General features: G+C 39.9%; 1 protein-coding gene across 1 annotated transcript; it reads left to right on the top strand.

Annotated features, from left to right (window-relative positions):
* Positions 1 to 212: 212 nt before the first annotated feature.
* On the top strand, positions 213 to 17,233 carry ABRA (actin binding Rho activating protein). Its single transcript, XM_005230969.3, has 2 exons — positions 213 to 10,909; positions 16,234 to 17,233. The coding sequence occupies exons 1-2, from the start codon at positions 10,164 to 10,166 to the stop codon at positions 16,709 to 16,711; spliced, it is 1,224 nt and encodes a 407-aa protein (XP_005231026.1). The 5' UTR covers positions 213 to 10,163; the 3' UTR covers positions 16,712 to 17,233.
* Positions 17,234 to 20,175: the final 2,942 nt, after the last annotated feature.

Genomic DNA, 20,175 nt, shown 5'->3' on the forward strand with positions numbered 1-20,175 from the left:
TCCAGTGTTGCTTGTATGTAGAAAAAGTATAATAAATTTTAAACAGGAGAGCTACAGCAATTTGATCTGTTTCTAATACTGAGATTTCCTAAAAGTACTGTTTCACAGCTGGACTTTAGTCTTTGGTAGATTTTTAATAAATGTCAAGGAACCATCCCAAACTAGGGGCAATACCACAAACATGAAAGGCACAATCGCCCCGTACAACTATTTACTGAAGATTAGATAAAATTAGATAAAATCATGCTCAGTCATACAAATCAAATCATCCTTTAGAAGTTCTTCTGTATTGTTAACCTACTTTATTTACTATTAAATATTATTCCTAGTACCCAGCTCAGAATCAAAAATTTTCAGTAATGATCAGTAGAAGAATGTCTTCCTCCCCTTTACCTCCTCAGCTGACCAGTTCTTGTGGACCCCTGCTCTGGGTACCTGGCTCTTCCCACGATGTTCTTGAAACACCTTCAGTGCTTGGCACCATGAACTCTGCTCCCAGTGCTGGGCACAGCCACTACATGGATCCAGTCTCACATGCACAACACAGCCCAGGCAGGACACATGAGCAGCACCAGCAGGGAGGAGCTGCACAAGAAGCCAGAAGACTGTGTGCTTCATGAGAGCACAACGTGGGGAGAAACTGGTAACAGAGGTGGAGAGGTGGGAGCTGCACTGAGCATTCATCCCAGCTCAAGGCCTCCCTCACGTATCTCCATTGTGAATCTCAGGAGAAAGTGCCTTTGAAGGCTTGCAACCAGCCCCCCAAAACAATGACAATGAGAAAAGTTCTTCCTGCATCCAACTATTTTTATTGTACTTTTAACGTACACACAGCAGATATATTTCCTGCTACGGATTTTTCCTAAGCTGGTTGCCAAACATGTAGAATATTGTAGCCTTGGGGCTCGACTAGATCTTACCTTTTTTTATTATTCAACTCACAAAACAGGAGAGCCCTTAAAAGAGAGGTTGCGAGCAGGTATCCTGGCTCAGTGCGTTGCTTGCTGCCAGCCTTTGCCTGTGGATTCTGTTCACTGAAATGCTTCTCATGTGATTCCCAGTGGGTTTCAAAGCGTACGATGAGAATACTTTTATCTTTATTACCTCCCTCCTACCATTCAAAATCTCCCAGTTGCTTTCTCTTTCTTTCCTGAATAAAGCTGGAACTTTATAAATCACTATGTGAAGAGAAATACCAAGAGAGAAATAAAGACCAATATTGATAGAGTGCAGCAATTTCAGGGGAAAAAAATATTCGCAATCATCTGGCTAAGAGAAAAGAGCAAAATTAGATTACTTATGTCTGACTTCAGTTTCTGATACTGTTTTTTTCTGTTTTCAGTTTCTGATACTGATATTGGAAAACCTGTTAAGCCCTCAGGAGCAGATCCATTGGCCTCTGCCACAAACCTTAACAGGCTCCACAGAGAAAAAAAGGCAAATGCAATAGTTCCAGAATTACCGTACCCAGTTAAGTGCTGTGGGTACCATAGCACTCTTCAAATGCAAGCATACATTTCTTCTTTCTCTTTAAGAAAAGAGCTAGAAAAGCTAAGGCTGTATTCTGGGGCTGTTAAAGAACACTGAAGTTGTTATGGTTCAGTCAAACCCCACTCCTAACCGTGTCCGGAGATATACAACACTGGATTAAGTCAGCAGTGACTAGTGATGTAGGGATGAGCTAGAAAGGCCCAATTCAGTGACAGCAAGAACCAGTTTACCTGCCTGAGAAGCAAAACATCTCAAGCTGACCAGTCATGCGTTATCAACAACCAAAACCCACTCTTGAAAATTCACCACCTCCCCAAATTTTCTGTGCTCAAACAGCTGACACCACTTGTGAGGGAAGTGGACTTGGTTCAGTCAAAAAACAGGGTGGCGAGTCGATTTTTTTCTCTCCAAATCTCTGTTAAAACACTCATCTATATTTGAAATCTCTAAATCATACACTGGATTAATAAGCGTACCTGTTCATGTGCTTAAGCAGAGCATAAGGAAGCCACACAATTAGCACACCAAGCTGATGAGAGAACTGAATTGATATACCTGTGACGCCCTCCCAGAACAGTTCATTCTGGTTTGGGTACTGCTACCAGCAACGAGGCATCCTTGTGTCCAAGGCGAAAACACAGCTTGCTCCCACACTGTGAATCAAATGATGGGCAGATTTAAATAATGTCATGGGGCATAAACCTCCAGATCCCACTCCTTTGCTCTCATCTCCTTCTTGCAAAGAATTTTACATCTTAATCATTAATTGCTCTTAGGTAATGTAAGAAAAAAGGCAGACGTCTGAAGAGTAGTTTAAAAATGAGGTAGCCATGTAACTTAATCTAACATGTTTTTGAAGTTTTTGATCAAAACTAATCCCAAAAGAGCCCTGGGAATCTCAGCTCTTGACTTCCCTGGCAATTGATGCTTAGTTGTGAGCCATGGAAATACCCATATGACAGCGTAAATATCACCTGGTCTCCTGGCAATTCCCATCACTCACTCCTTGACACCTAATGTCAACCAGGCTTATGCAAGTAACTTCACAGAGCAGCACTCCTCTCGTAGACTGACCATGGGACTTTCACTCGGGTAAAGACAAGCAAAGTTAGGGGTCTACTTCTAGTAACAATAACACAGCTGCATGCTGTTAAAGCAGTTGGTGGTTAAGTGAGAACTAATAAATAACGGTATGTCCTGCCTGTTGCAGTGGAATGCAATAGCGGGAGGGGGGGCGGGGGGAGCAGGCAGAGCTGACAGCACTCGGGAGACTTCGTTTGCATTACCCAAAGGTCAAGAATCACAGCCACAGTTTACAGCTTCAGTATGCCAGTATCACTTTTAAAATGAGATCCCCTGTAGTATGAGAAACATCGTGATGAACTAGCCAAGAGGATTCCTGTTTTCTACCACGGATATCTCCAAACCTGGGCCATAATGTCACTTGTTCCAAACAATCTTTTGCATCAGGACCTTTAAAAATATGGAATAACAATATAGCTGAGCATGACTTTGACGGAGGCATTGAAGATATGCTAGTTGCTTTAGCTAATTGATAGATTTTAAAAGATGCAGTATTTGCCTAATACAAGGTATTTCCCCCACTGAATATTTAAAAAAATCTTTACAGTAAAATACTTAAAAAATACTGAGATAGGCCTGTTTCCTCAGATCTAAGCCTGATCCTGAATTACAACACTTCAAAGCAAATAATGAAATATTGTATTTATTTTATACATAAACTGTTTTTTTCTGCATTTTCTCTTTCTATATGTAGGTTTTACTGTGTTTGAATGTTTCCTAAAACTTCCTGTCTGTTTACTGCTCCTTCCTTGAATTATGATTTCGGAAACTAAGACTATTCTTTTTTTAAGTTGCAAGACTTAAAATATAATGACAATAATTATCAACTCTGTTCAGAGTTAAATGTAAACTTTCAACGATCCTTAAAAAACCTGTGGTTGGTCAACTATATGCATCAATGGCACAACCATATGGTTTATACTCTGTATTGTCAGATCTTAAATAAAACTTGTAGATTGTAAAGTTAATAAAGGAGAACAAAGAGGTGCACACCTGGTAATACCTGGAAGTAAATGCACTTTAAACAGACCAATGATGAAGCCAACACTCAAAGTTATTCATTCAGATCTGCTCTGTACTGCTCTAATTAACCAGAACACACTGTCTCTGAAAGGAAAAATCTTCAGAAAACTGAAAATTCTTTTTTCCTCTCCTATTTGCCACCTTCAAATCTGAGAAACAGATTACAAAACCAATAAACAGAAGCATGCAGTTAATTTTAACAGAAAAAAAAATGAAAACCATAACATATGGGAACACTGCCTTATTAATAGGTGGAGGATGGAGATTGGATTATACCTCTTATCTCTTGTTCTGTAATATATAATTTGTCTATACCAAATTGTGCTTTTAGTTGGTTTTTTTTTTTTCATTTGTTATTTCTTCCTTGTAGATGTTTAAAATACATCTATCATCTATCACATTACATCTAGGTGTCTGATTTCAGGTTCTCCTATTCTGGTATGGCTCCCGTCCGTCTCATATTGCAAAGTTATGTGAAGACTTTAAATTCCTCTTGTCCAATGTTCTGCTCAGGGACAGGTTTCAGTAGCAGCCAATACTGTCATATTGTTGAAGCCATAAAACTATTTCTTGGTAAGCTGTAAACTAAGATATGTGAGCAAGTTGGAACCTTAAAGTTAAATTGCTCATAATATTAAATAATTTTCTTATCAGAAAAAGGTAACCATTCACTGACAAAGAGATATGATCAATATAAACTTGGATAGCAACATATTTATAGGTAGCTTTTAAAGGCTATCTCATTTTCAGGATCTTCAGAAATTTCCTCATAATGCAAACGGCACTGAATGCCTAATGCAAATGATTTCCTGCAGATGTCTGCTTACACTTTTAAATGAAATCGCTTCATTACTGCTTGTTAACTTGTTTCTGTTCACTCCCTACAGACATTCAGATACAAGACTTATTAATGCTTGAAGGTACAATGGGACTAAAAGCATCTGAACTTACATTCACTTTCTTTTCCCCTATAAATTTGATTAAACTGCATGGATTCCTTGCAGGCATCTAGCTCCCAAGGAAAGCCGTGGGTACTATATGCAAAAGTAGGAAGAGAGTGTCAAATGCTTTGAGGCTTTACATCCTGATCTTAGTTTTCTTCTTCTGTAAAGTGAAGACAACTTTAGAAGAGTAAGATATTCAAGACAGCAAGGAGTTTTGTCACGTCAGTAGCAGGGCTTGTATAGGAACTTGAAGATAGATGTATGCATTTGCATCCTGAGTTGGGTTTCTCTCAGCTCTAGCAGCCAGGTCTCTCTGCCAGACTGCGACATGCTGAATTCTCATCTTCAGCCAGTTCTACAGGGCTGTTTTCTATTATTTGGCTGGCTTGCACTCAAGTCCGTCTCACCTAGAGCGAGAGGAGCTCTGGGGCTATGCTCTACAATTCTTTACAGCTGCTGCTACTGGATAGTGGGTCTTCCCTCTCCTCCCGTTACCCTTCCACAACTAGGAGTCTTTCAACCCTGACTCTGACTAGGGCTTTGCTGGGTTCTTCACAAAGCAGAGCTGTCATGATAGCTCATGAATAAGCCCTGATCTCTCATATTGTTGAACACTGAAATGACACATAATGAAATGTAGATTCAAGACTCCCTTTTAATTACATAGGGATAGTTTTCTCAGTACAACAGAATTTCACCAAAAAAAGACTATGGCTATATACAGGATGCAATCACAACAAATGGCACCAATGAAAGCATAGACTGCCTTCTGTTAATGGCCGGCCAGAGAGGACCCAGTAGTCCAAAGGCTCAGGAGCGGTCACTTTCTCAGGACTTAGACACCTGGATTGTACATGAAACTGCATGCTGAACGGGACACAGCTGCTCGTTACTGTTGCTAGAAGTGTTATGTTTGACGTGAACTCCAAAAATAAGGAAATCCAGAACTCTAACCCTATGGCCAGGTTTTCTGTCATCACTGGCAACATATGATGTTCTTACACAGCATACTTTAACAGCATCATGATGAAAAGAAAATTCAGTCTTAAGGTTCCTATCGATAATAGCAGCTGGTAATACTTTACATGAAACACAGCTTGTTCTTGTTATTCACCGCTAACTCTGAGGAGGAAGATAGCATCTTGCATAGACTTACAATTGGTTGAAAATTAAATTCCATGTTTTAAGGCATCAAAAACATTGAATAACTTATTTCAATGTCTGACAAAGTAAAGTAATGGATGAAGGATATGGTCCTACTTTTAAAATAAGCATCCTTAAAAAAAAAAAAAAAGACAAACTGGTCTCCCAGAGGCCGTTAATATTTCGCAGCATGACAGAAAATAAAAGAATTTTAAAATAGTACATAACTATACAAAGAATAATCCATTGAGGGGGGAAAGAAACCTTCCACACAACAAAAACATCCCAATTTTTACCACTGTCATTGGTGGCCTCTCAGCTGGTCCTTCATAACTTTGGATTTAGGAAATCAGAGCTATTAAGTGAAATGCAGCAACTGAAAAACAACAACAAGGTCCTAGGAACATGTACAGTCTTGTCTAGAGGTTCAGATAGATTAAAATCCCAGAACTGTAGGCAGCCAGGTGCAAGGAAAAGGGAGTTTACAACTTTCAAATGAAGCATCGATCCTGCTCATCTATTTACTTTCTCCAGTTGCTATATCTCCTATATACCTTCTGCAAGAAATGGTCTCTCAACTCTGACTTCAAGCACGGTTTTTAAACTTGTGAAAGCCCACGACACAGTCAGTCTCACCACGCCTTGCTGTGCATTGGAGTATACTTTGTGACCCTGTCAGGTACGGAAGACACATAGAAAACATGGTCCATACTCAGGCCACCTAAAACATACCTGTCCCCTAAGGGCTGGCTTTTTAAGTGCCAGTAGGGAGATTAGGCACAGAAATTTAGGTGTAGCCTTGGCCTGTTATTCCACTAAGAATTAAAATTAAAAGCTATGAAGTAATAAATTCTATTTTTAATGCAGTAAAACATTTGTAAAGTATGCAGCCCTCCAAGTATGAATCTCAGTGGATGACTCAGGAATTATTTATACTTCTCTTATGATTAACTTCTTGCTGGCAACATCATATAAAATAAGGCACCATTCAACACTTTCAAGGCAACATCATTGTACACCTTAAAATTAAGCATCATAAATATAGTTATCCTCAGAATAATTACATTAAAGTTTCACTGGCACTTTGGAGAAGCCTGTGATGTTATAACTTCAGCTTAAAATAGTGACCACTTTAAACATTTGTTTAACATATTGTCATGCAAGATGGATTTAACAGTAGTTTAGATCTGTAATCTGGGCGTTTTTCATTAGTCTGTAACTTTTTGTTGTCATTTATTTAAACTATGTAAACATTAGGTCTGTAGAACTATGACCAGTACACCGAGGTCAAGTCCATTAAAAAAAAAAAAAAAAAAAGAGGCTCTTTATTAACAAGTTCTTTGAAATGTGCTGTAATTTCCAAACATTCCTCAAGAATGCAATTCTTTTCTAATGCCATGACTTTCAAAACAACTTCTTGCAAAGACTGCATGAAAGTAAAAGTGTTCAAGAACCTCAACTGTAATTACAGTAATAAACCTAGCAGAGGCCTTTGTAAAAAGGACAGTTACAAACAATTTTGATTTTACAAATTACATTAAACCAAACTTAATGTGTTGGGTTTTGGTTTTTTTTTTTTTTTTTTTTTTTTTTTTTTTTTTTTTTTTTTTTTTTTTACAGCAAAGTAGCAGTCTTTGGAAGATCACAGAATCACAGGATGGTTGAGGTTGGAAGGGACCAATGGAGGTCATCTGGTCCAACCCTCAAAGATAGGCAAAAGCAGCAGATGCTACACCTCTTGATACTGATCAGGTGTTGGGGTCTTTTTTTTTTTTTTTTTTTTTTTAAATTTTTATGCCATATGCAAAATTCATTGAAATAGTACAAATTTAACTGGAAATCCACATAAAAATAAATAGCAATATCTCTCTATCAAATTGAGTGTTCTTATTAACTGAGTCTACTTTATAATTACCTGCTATTTTCAATTGTGATTCCAAACGTGGACTAGATGGGACATCTATGAAATATGAATCAAATTGCAAGAACACTGGAACAGGGATTAAAAATCAAATTGGTCATGACAAATTGAAAAACTTATCTGAACCAATTAGAACACAAATAACAACAAAGATGGTCACATATGAAGGAACAGTCAGCTCTGTGAATACATACAGCTATTCAGCAGGAAAGTCTTCGGCAACTTTGGGGATTACAAGTAGAATATGAACGAGGAGCACAACGTACAAGACATCTGTTCCTTTTCCGCACCATGGCAAACAAACCAGAATACCATCACCATTCTGGGCATCGCACTTGAGGAAAGATGCAGACCTAGTGTACGTTGCCCAGAAGCTGGCAAGAGTGTGATGAAGGATCACAAAAACACAAGAAAAGTCCGGAAGGAAGATTGAGGAGGAGTACAGCAGTCTTCACAAAGAAAGGCTGCCTCAGAAAGGGTAGGGATTTGTCTGTTCTTGGCAGCGACAGGGCCTTAAGGTGCTGTGACATAGGTGAAGGTTAAAAATGATTTATTTAAGCCAGTTAACCCCTGGAATAGATTGTCTAGGCAGAGTGGGGAGTATGTACTGCTGGTAGTCGTTAAGAACAGGTAAACCAGGAACCTGAACACATGCAGGTAGAGCTGATCCTACCTTACAACAGGCATCCCTGTTGGCCTTACAGTCCATGACTGTCTTTCCACAGTTACTTAAGTTTCACTGCACTCCTTCCCTGGCCTCACCTCCTGCCTCTGTATTTAGCTTTCATCTCATTCCTAAAGCCCTGACCACCCCTATACTCAAGAAATCACATGGAATGATATAATGAGCTGCTGTCATACTCCTGTTCGCATATGTATTATTCTCTTCTTTCACTTGCATCTTCTTTGTATCTTAGGGAACATACACCACCCTGTGAGCATGCATGCATGAGTATATGTACTTTTTATACACAAGAAGCTCCCATTCCTGATTAGCCTTAAAATGCCACCAAAATAAATGTTTGTAATACATGCTTCTTAATCAAGTTGCATCACAATGTCTTTTCACAGTTATGATGCAGTTGGTAGTAACCAAGATCGTACAGTCCACAGAGGCGACACATTTCTTTCTAAAATAAATACATGAAGAAATACCTAATAGCAACACTAACTTACATTATATCATCAGTTTTGAAGAGGCAATGACCCCACAGATTAATGAGGAATTCTGCCTAGAAGTCAAAGGTATGATATAGTCTTACATTATTAAACAAGAGCTAGATATGATATAACCTACTTCAAAGAGCTCGGCCTTTAATAGAGAGAAGGCGGCAGAATACCAAGAGTCCATATTTATCTCTGACGTAACACCAACGAAGCCAGCAGAATTCCTTGAAGTTCAGTATGCCTCAGAGCACCGTATGGCAAGTGTCGCAGGTCACCCTGTAAGCTGCAAGGTATGGATGGAAAAAGCAATGACATCTTGCGTTCCTATTTAGGAAATATACTAAGAAATGAAGTATCACAGGATGGTATCTCAGAAAATGTCTGCTTATTATTATCTAACAATTGATGTATCAATTCACTAAAAAATTTTACAAATTCAAGTATGAACACACTCCAGGAAACTGAATTTTTTCTATATTGTATGTAGTAAACATAATTATGCTGTAAGTAATACATAGGCAAACACCAAGTTTTATATACAACTGTCTTGAAAAGCAGTCAGGAATTAAATGGGTTATACTTTATTCTTTCAAAATCCTAAAACTATGAGATCAGTCATCCATCTGATCGAGTCAGACTTACCATATTAATCCCCAGACTAGAGAGAGTGACTCCTTCATCCTTAGCACTGACACCAAACACGATAGTGTTCCCAGACCCCCCTGAAGGTATGTTCTAAATAGATGGACATTAATAGATAATGACTGGGAACAGAGCACATAAACACCTTTTAAAAAATTAACAAAGCTGAATTTCCTTGGACATATGAGCAGTAAGAAGAATTCACCTAGCACCTTTGTAGAAAATGCATCTAAAAAATTCTCATTCATAGCCTGCTTCTGGTTTTACACTCCTTGACGTGGACCGCTATTTACTTGTGATGATGAGGAGTCTCTACTCTGGCCAAAGCTGTTAGCAACTGCCAGCACTTCACATTTATCAGATTCATACACTCCGTTCAGTACATCTAACCCAAGTTCTGCACTTCTAGAAGAACAAGACCCTTGGCAATAAATTGAGAACTGAACAGCCCCAGGCAAGGGGGCACTAAAGGAGCTGTTAATTTCCCACTATTTGCAGCACAGGTCTGTGTCACCCTGTTTGCATCATGCATCATTCATCTGCTGTGATGAAATGCAACCCTGCGTTTTAAAAAAAGACCTCCGTAACACTGAGGATACTGTATCTTTGTGAGAAGTGTTTCACATATTTTCCATGGGCACAAACTGCTCCTGCTGCTATTTAAATCTCTGTCGCTCTCTTCAGAGGGCATTATTCACTTCAGGAAGTTCATTCAGAAGGTGCTTAGCATAAGAAGGGGAAAAGCCAGCATGGCAGCAGACAGCAACATGGCTCCTGAAGGAAAGCCGGGTACTACTCCTGGGAAAAGGGCTGTCCACAAGATCCGAATGGCCAGCCTAGTCTTCAGCTTGGCGCGAGGCTGGCAGCAGTGGGTATCTGACCACCACGTAAAGCAAGCCCAGGAGCCCCCTGGATGGGCCCCCCCTGCAGAAGATTCATCAGCTCAGCCTGCACAAGAAAGATCCTATGAGAAATGGACAATTCCATCTGTCAAGAGGGACCAAGGAAAAGGTGACGAAAAATCCATAGCAAAGGAATCTGTGACGATAAGAGATGCTGAAAAAAATTCAAGGGAATCAGATGAAGCCCTCAAGAAGTTCAGCATTAAAAGCAAAGAGGTGACAAAAACAGTTGTAAGCAAAGCCTATGAACGAGGAGGGGATGTTAGCCTCCTCAGTGAAAGATATGAGAATAGCAGCTCCGAGACAGCCAAGCTCAAAGAAGAATCAAGTGCTATTGATAAAATTCTTAGTGACAAATTATCTCCAACGATAAGGAGAAAGTGTTCAAACATGGTATCAGAGTTGACCAAGGGCTGGAAACAGATGGAACAAGAGGACAAAGAGGGGGCTAAGGAAGAACTGCTGCTTAAGTCTCATGATGGCAGCCTGGATGCAGAAGACAGTGGCTATGGGGAAGCAGAGGACAAACTTGAGCAAGAAGATAGTGACCAAGAGGTGACAGCTGTGAGGATTAAACGACCTGTGCCATCTTTGTAAGTAAAACATCTTTATTAGGTTATCACATATGGTCAGCATGGGACTGTGAGACATATACAGGTTTCCACGAGGAAGATGTGGGGGGAAATGGTAGGAAATGGTCAAAGAGAAACCATTATTCTTGAAAAAAGTTTTTAAAAAAACAAAAATCCAGGAAACCTTTCACATATCTCTCTGTGCTTAAGTAGTTAGTCAACAACATCTGACTGTAGCCTTGGGTTTTAGGTGATATATATATAATCACAGGAAATTATGTTTGGGAAATGTTAATTATCTTTAATTTTCACACTGGATTTACTGGTTCATGGAAATGACTACTTACTTCTTAATACTTTAGTTCATATTTCAGAACAACAATTTTTACCTCGTCAAGAGCCCACAGCTATTCATTTACTTCAGCAAATGTTAAGTCTAAAGGAATATACTTGACAAACAGTATTTCCAAATACTTATTATTTTGTTTAGTATAAAACCTAAATATTCTCAGGAGGAATTTGCAGAGAATGTCCAAAACAGACTTTGCAGGAATTACTTCTAAGTGCATCTTAACAAAAGCTGGGTTGACTGCTTCTCTTTGGAAGCTTTCCACAGATTCAGAATTCATCAAGTCAAAGAATAAAAACTTTCACAGGAGCTGGGACCCCAGACTTACATTAGAAAGCATCCCGACTGCCTCAGCATCTGCAGGATTAATGTGAATCATGCTATAATAGACTTCCTTATGCCTGTAAATTGTGTGAAGAAAAAGGAAACAGAATCTGTTACCTATGGAGTTATTACAGGTTCTAGTTAAAAGTTTGAGTTAAGTAGCAAATTCATAGCATCAGACAGTTTTGAGTAATACTTCTTTCAGTAAGAGGCTTATGCTTGAAGATTACTACTAATAGCAGGTACATATTAAATTAGGAGCCCAGGCAGTAAACAAGTGGTGTTCAGCCATAGCCATGCAATTCATGGGAAGTCACCCAGAAGAGCAGAGGAACAGCAGTCTGGTAGAAATTCTGCAGTTTCCTTTCCCAGAGATCTCCAGCAGGACCACCTTTCCAGAAGACAGCTGCAAACAGCTCTGCTGCGGCCAGACTTGCCAATGGGCAGATGCCAAACTAATTAATCACTCTTCTGTTGGTAAAAGATTAAAAGATCCTTATGTCCAATGCTGCAAGATGGGAAACTGTAGGCAGCTGTTATGGATGTAGCATGCTGTTTGCTCCAGCCCTCTGGTTTACAAACTTGGTAACATCCTGGAACAAAAACAGCAGAAAGGAATGTGTGGTTGAACCTGAACTGTTCTGGTGTAAAACCTCACATCCAGCTCTAAAATTGTGATGAAGGAGAGTGAGCACAGCCTCCGAGGCTAGTGGGCGCTGAGCTGCGACTCGGTGCAGCCCACATGCTGCCCGCTGGCGTCACTGGGCAGGGAGGGCAGCTGGTGGCGAAGCTTGAACCGAGGCAGGGCTTGCCAGAGCTTGGTCTGCCCGAGCCCACAAGGAGGAACACCAGGACATAAGTTCCTACCAGGAAGCATCCTGTGGTGGGGCCCCGAGTCTCCACTGCTTCCACTCTGTATCCATCACCCGCGTGTGTGCAACGTGAGCACGAGCTGAGCGGGCGGCACTTTGAGACAAGGAGGCAGGGCTTTCACCCGCCCAACTGGCCTGTGTGTAAAGGGTGAGCAAGGGAGCATAAGCAAGAGATCAGGGCCCATATGTTCATACCGTATCTTAATTACCATTTCAGAAATGAAAAACTGGGACCAGCACTGATGAAACTGCCAAAACAGACTTTGTGATCCCTCTGCAGACAGGCAGGCTGTACCATTCCCACTGCTTGGGTTTTACACCTCACTACTGACAAGCGTTTACCATGACCAGCATTAGACTACGACTCACATAGTCATGGATTTCAACCATATGGTACTTTTTAGCACAGCCATCTGAATGCAGAGCTATTTTAACTATTCAGACTGGGGATTAGAATGGTGCTTTGCTGTACAGCTGACCTGCCATCTCTCACAAGGAGCAAATGGTTAATAGCCAAAGTGAAAAAAGCTCTCCAGTAACCGAGAGCTTGAAAGTTTGCGGCCCCTGCTTTCGGAAGAGGCTGTGTGTACCATCCTTTGACAGAAGTTAGGACCTCAAAACAAAGTTTCCCACATACAATGGGAAAAGAGGATGTGTTTGCAGCAAGTATTGTATGTAAATAACCTCAATTAAAACAAGTGGCTCACTAAAAATGCTATAGTAGAAGCAAACCCACTATCTGTCAAACTTTATATTTTCCTTATGTGTCTAATTTTAGTGCTGCTACCTATGAAAAAAATGATTAGCCATATTTATTGAGGTGTAAATGTTTGAAACAACACCCTTTTTGTTAGTTACAGCTCTCTCCCACTGAAATCTGACACAAAAGCAATTTTCTGAATTTACAGTGTTGTTATCAGGACTGGATTTTTTAAATAGTAATTTTTTAAAAAAATATTTTATAGCCCGAGAATACATTATTTTAGCCTGCTATTTTTAAGAACCTTTCATTGTGGCTTAATCTTCTTTAAAAAGGCCATATGTACATGGCTGTTAAAGCAAATCTCCCATTTTCCTCTCTGTATTCTAGGAGAAAAGCATCAGTGTCAGTATTTTTTTTTTCTCGCATTAGCACTTTCATAATTTCCAGCTGCAATATTTATAGGAATAAGGTTGCTTCCTTACAGAAGGCACGGTAACCCCATGTTAACAGGCACAGGAAACACCATTTCATTCCTGCTTAGGAGCCAAAGGGATGCAACAGTGATATGAAATTCACACCATTGAAAACGGATCCATACCTTTCCCCTACAGAAAGGGTCAGGGGGAACATGGACACTGTTCTCCTAGAAGTTCAGAATACATTTAGGGTGATCATCCTGGTTAACAAGTTAACTTAGTTGATTGGTACAGGTAAAGCATTTCTTAAAGTGGGTTGACATTCACAGCCTTTGCTTTGCATCCATGATACATTTTGTAGGTGCAGTACAAACATGAAAAAAAATTCTTTGACATGTACACAGTTTACCATGTCATTAAGATAAACAATGGGGAAAATCGCACTTCAGCCACCAGAAATGAGTAAATCAGAAGATGTGTTAAAAAAAAAAAAAAAAAAGATAGTAACATTAAAGTTTTTCCAAAACCCATGTGGGGCACGATAAAAGCAAAGGGATAGATAAGATGGTGCTTTTCTCACCAGTGAGAAGACGATTCTGGTAAGGAAGTTGATAATAGCATTCAGCTAGAAAAAAAAAAATTAAAGGTTTCCGTAGGAAAAGGCGAGAATACTTACTATACTTAAAGAGGCAGCGTAACTCCGTAAAGGTTTTATCATCTCACTCACTGTCGTCTTTTCCCTCAACCTGGGAAACTGAAGCTCCAGGACCTTCTTGGGGGGTCTGGCCCTTGGAGAGAAGGGTAAGCAGTTGGCTGTAGCTGGGGGATAAGCCCTCTGTGATGGCATCTGCTCATCAGCTCCACTGAGACTGTTGGTATCACTTCTTCTAAGCAATTCTGATTCACTTACAACCCCCCTTCACTGATACCTTCTCACATGAAGAGCTAGGGAAGAAATCAATCTGAGCTTCAGCTGGAATTAAGACTGCACTGGCACAGGTTTCAGGAGACAAACTTCTTCATAACCAAACCCCGTGCCCACAGTTCCTCTGGGCAATGAATCCACTATTCAGGGCAAGGGACAAAGGATAATGACTTTCCCTTTCTCTGTGTGACAACAGCTTACATACAGGAGGATCTGGTTTATCATTGGACAACAAAATTGTCCAGCTTTACTCCACTGATATATTTTAACACTTTCCTGCCAACACGTACCTGTTAATCACACACACAAACCTACAGACACCTAGATGCTTGCCTACTCTCAGGACACTTTGCAGTCGCACCACAGAAGAAAGGTGCACTTACCTGGCAACTATATGCTCAGTTCTTCTGATGCTTTTTGCCATACTGATGGGGAAGAGTCTTCTGGAGCTTTTTAAATACAGTTCCTCAATACAACTAGACCAAGGTAATGGCAACTCCAGAGCTAAAAAGTGGTCCTGCTCTCCTAGTCCTTCTATCCCCAGCACAGTGTCTGTACTTCTTGCTTCTAGCACTACAATGCTGCCCAGTACTGGCTTCTTTCTGGTGCACAGACCTGAACTGGGGACATCTCTGTTACTCTTGTTCTGTCTTTCAGCAGGCTTAGTAGAAAACCAAGGAATGCCCAAGCGCAGGGATTCTGCAGGTTTGCAGTCCCCTATGCTGTTTTGCAAACTGTGTTTTGATTCTCCAGGATTACTGTTAATATTCAGCTGGCATTACGAGGGAGGTTTCAGAGCAGCCTTCTAGGGAGTAAAAATATTAGAAAAACAAATTACTTTGGCACAGCCACCGCGCAACATTCTCCCTAGCCAAGCTCTGTACAGACATGATGACAATGTGGACAGCACAAAGACTAGCTCAGACCATCTATAGCTTCCCCACAACATGCAAGATTGGCCACCAGAGGACAGAGTATCAGCAATGTGTCTGCCTGGAGACATCCAGCAACATGATGTTGCTATGTGCGTGCACACACACACACACACCAGTAAGACCTCTGAACTTTCCTCATCTTTTGACCTCGACGGAAATTGCAATAGCCTTAAGTTTATTTCAGGCTTTTACCCTGCTAGTGGGAATGTGAATTTTGGACTTCAATACTTGTCCAGAATCATACTTCACACATACAAGCATGGGCAGATTTACTGCACTATTAGCTTTTTGTTGTTGTTTTAAACATTGACATCTTTTACAGGGGACAGATTTTTCTAGACATCACCCTCTGTTTCTCAGCCAAGAATAGCTGAGGACCCAGTCCACAGACTTTGCAGTTATCGTCCTCTATCACATCAGGGCAGGCAGATGTCAGGCTCTGCTAGGCAGGCAGAAATAGGGACCTGCAGGACTGACCAAAGGTACAGAGAGTGCAGGTAATCAGCAACATACTGCTTTGCTCCCCTACAGAATCAAGCCATTCTAGGCAAAGTTTGTCAAAATGGGCCCAACTCTAGGCTGGAGGGTGGCAGTGTAGGTGGGCTCAAGCTGCGATCTGTGAATTTGCTTTTGAGTGGTAACTGGAACGTGGACTAGAAGCCCCCAAAGAACTCATTTAGAAGTAGTGAACTCATGCCACCTGGTGGCTAGCATCTCGTCTGGAAAAACATGGTGACCAAGCCGATAGGAGAGATTAGTAGCAGAACTGTATGATTCAGTGATGAAATGCAAAGCTCAAAAGCCCTTTTCATGTCTTTCAGAGCAAGCAGGCTTAGTGAAGCAGCGCGCACCAAAGCGCAGAGGAAGTACAGCCCTGTTAATAGCCTGAAGGACAGATGGCAAGAATGGGCCGACCAGCACATCATAACGCAGAAGCTGAATCCCTTCAGCGAGGAATTTGACCACGAGCTGGCCATGTCCACGCGCCTGCACAAAGGTGATGAAGGCTATGGCCGTCCAAAGGAAGGAACCAAAACTGCTGAAAGAGCCAAGAGAGCCGAGGCCCATATCCACCGAGAGATCAGGGATATGTGCTTCATCATTGAATCGATGGCTAAGCCACGGCCCGACGGCAAGATCCAAGTCACTTTTGGGGAACTCTTTGAGAGATACGTTCGTATTTCAGATAAGGTTGTTGGAATCCTTATGAGAGCCAGGAAACATGGCCTGGTGCACTTTGAGGGAGAAATGTTATGGCAAGGAAGGGATGATAATGTCATAATTACTTTACTGAAATAAGCATGCTACAACAAGAAAAACTTGTTTTGGAAAACCTTTTTCCACTACTCCCTTGCTATTAGCGCTTGCACGCTGAATATGAGATCCCCCCTGTGCACCCACACAGAAAAGACATTGCTTTTCTAACTACTGCATGATAATGCAAGCATCTGAATGGATTTTTCTCTGTACCAGGAGGCCTTGCAGGACACCTCAGTTAATTACTACATGAAATATAAAGAGAAATTCTATACTGAATATAAGCAGCTGTTTATAATAAATAGCTATAAAAGAATTCTGATTTTTACTTGTTCTTATATTCAAGATCTTCCCAACTACTTAAACTGGGATGTCAGGAATACAAACTATGCCAGATCAGAAGCTGAATGACAGTGTAAGCTGAGACCAAGTTTTTAATCTGTGAAAGTGATCTTGTGCACTTATTTCCTAACTAATTTATTTAAACACATGTAAAAGTCGTTTTATTTGAACACAGAATCAAGGATACCGTATTTGTTTCCTTTACAAGCAGGACGTGAAACTGCTACTGCAGTTATTATTTTGTGGCAACTATTGACATTGTATATGATATGTAATAGAAAGCTAAGACAAAATCCTTCTTTTTATAAATGAGTTTTTATATTTAATGTATTTCTATAATTAATTTATTAGATAGTTTCGTATTTAGAGTTATGATGTTGGAGAGGAAACACCCAATAGAATGTAGTGCACAGAAAAGTTTTGAATAGATAACCATGCAGAAAATACCTCCTACACAATGTTGTGCAATGTATTATCTGATCATGTAAATACCGTTCTTAGAAACATAGGGAAAAATAACATATCACATATAAAAACCAGTCAGGTACTCGCACTGTTGTGTAAAGCAAAAAAGCGACTACAACCAGCATCTTCCACTGAAATATACCTCTGTAAGAAAAGATGTAAAACAGTGTTCATATCTAAAACCAACTAACTTTAAGGAAAATAGTGTTTCATATTACACAGAAACACTGCCTTAATTTTAGAGCATTTGCTGTTTGAACCATTCTGATGTCACTGAAATAATGTATTTCAGTTCAAGTGATGCTGAAGATGAGTAAAGTCTAACGAACTAATACTTTTAGGTCTTAAAATTGTTTGTATTATGCACAAATCTGAGACCTCTGTAAGGTCTATAATGCTTACTGGATTATATACATCACTGTTTCTCTAAACTACTACCGTAAAAATAGCTGCCCTACTAAAAATATGCTTCACATGAAAAGCATTTGTTTCAGACCAAGATACCTGGGCAAGTAATTTGCATAATGAATATAAAGTGGCTTTTTTTTTCTTCTCATAGGATTCTTTAAAACTGAAAAAGCAAATATGTTCTTACAGAAGAAAAGGTGTATGAACATCTTGTCCCTGTAATAAAACAAGTATTGCTATCTTATTATGAGTACAGGTACTCCAGTTTGAAGTTCCAATGAACAAAGGAATCAAATATTTCATGTAACCAATACAAGAACTGATTACTATGTCTATTGTAAGTTTAAGTAATTCATTAATTTTTCAGTTATATGTTGTGAATCTAAGGAATAAAAAAAATAATTATGATAGGTTCACTGGAACTTATGTAATGTTTTCTTGAGATCTCTCAGACTATCCAAGCTGACCTGCAAAACTGACCTCTAAGTGTAATACTGACATATCATAATATTGACCTGCATATTCTTACCTTATTCTTTACATCTTTATGTAATGACCTTTATAGCTGTCCAAATAGTCTTAAGGAAATTTGGTTGTCAAAACAATTCATGAACTATAAATAAAACCTTTAATCGATCATTTCTTGGGTTATTCCTCCCACACACTAGAGAAGACAGACGCGTGCATATGCTGTAAAATAAAATATTGGTAAGTTGATTCAAAACATTAGTACATTCTCCTTTTCATAGGCAGTTAAAATGTTTCCCTATGAAGGTTTCTCCATTCAAAGCACCAGAACAAGATTTCGGAGTACATGGAAATGAAACAGCCCTTATACAAAATACCCATACCAAGAATACACACTAAAGGCACATGAGTGTTAATCACTTATTTCTGCTCATGAGAACTCTCACCCTACCACAGGGCAACACAGCAGAGGAACAGTTCACCACAGATGTTTTTTTCAGTGTTTCTGTTCATGTGTGACTTAAAGCCCAAGAGCACCTCACGATTGTATGAAGAATCATATACATCTGCTTTCACTCGCTGACCTGAGACAGTAGGCACGATGTATTTTGGTACTGAAACACTCAAACTGTAGTATACCACTGAAGAGGTGTACTTCAGTATTACTCACGTTTACACTCACACAAGGGCAATCTCCGCCTTGTGGTACGCCTACTGACAAAAAGGGTTGTGCTGACCGGATCACAAGCAGGTTTAGCTCTGGCATTTTACCGCCCTTGCCCCATACAGTGCAGGGTGGCAGACAAGCGACTTAGAGAATGCCTGCAGTTTATTCAGTCCAACACAATCATCTTACTTCAGGTTCATTAGGGAAAGTTACACACACACTTCAGAGGCAACAATTGCTCCCGATGTCTGAAATTTAGGCACATCTGCACCTAAGTTAACGGTAATGCTAAGATTCATAAAAGTTTCATCCACTTAAACATTTGTGAGCAACTGCTATTGATATTTGACTTTTTTTGCAGGCTCCTGTATGCCCACCAGAAGTCACTGTGGACAAGACTATGCTTTAACATTTTCATATAATGGATATACTCATACTAGGGGGCAAGACCAGACAGACTAAGCTGCAGGGCAAACTTCCCAGCTGAAGTGTAATTCAGTGACAGAGGAGATGCGGAACGTTCCTGTTTTTTCCTCTATGGAATGTAGCAGAGAACTGAACTTCTGTAAATTTTGTTCGAACACATTCAGCGATAGAATGGACCAGTGGCACTTTACTCCTTGAATATCAACAATTCATTTAGTCGAGAGAACAGAACATAGAATCACTTAGGTTGGAAAAGACCCTTAAGATCACCAAGTCCACCACTAAACCATGTCCCAGAGTGCCACAATTCACAAATCTTCTAAAAACCTCCAGGGGTGGTAACTAAACCACCTCCCTGGGCAGCTTGTTCCAATGGTTGACAAACCTATCAGTTAACCTTCGAGATAGTTAGCAACTCCCAGTTACTCTCATGGTGGCTTACAGTTCCACATTATATTTTGAAATACTATATTCATCCCCGAGATGTTTTATATGAAACACTTCCTTCTGATAAGTAATAGATCTCCCTCATTTTCCTGTCTGAGGCTTGTGTTGCTCTTGCAAGGGTTGTGTAGTTTGCTAGGAAAGCAAACTTTCTTCATCAGTATTGAAAAAGTCATCTCTTCTGTAGGAACCGCCAGGTACATTTTCCATATTCTGAATGCAGCTTTCATGCTTAAGTAAAAGCGTGGAATTTGTATCAGAAGAAATAAATTTGACTTTCAAACCT

This window comes from Falco peregrinus, chromosome 3, assembly GCF_023634155.1.
Source record: "Falco peregrinus isolate bFalPer1 chromosome 3, bFalPer1.pri, whole genome shotgun sequence".
In the NCBI taxonomy this organism is placed as follows: domain Eukaryota; kingdom Metazoa; phylum Chordata; class Aves; order Falconiformes; family Falconidae; genus Falco; species Falco peregrinus.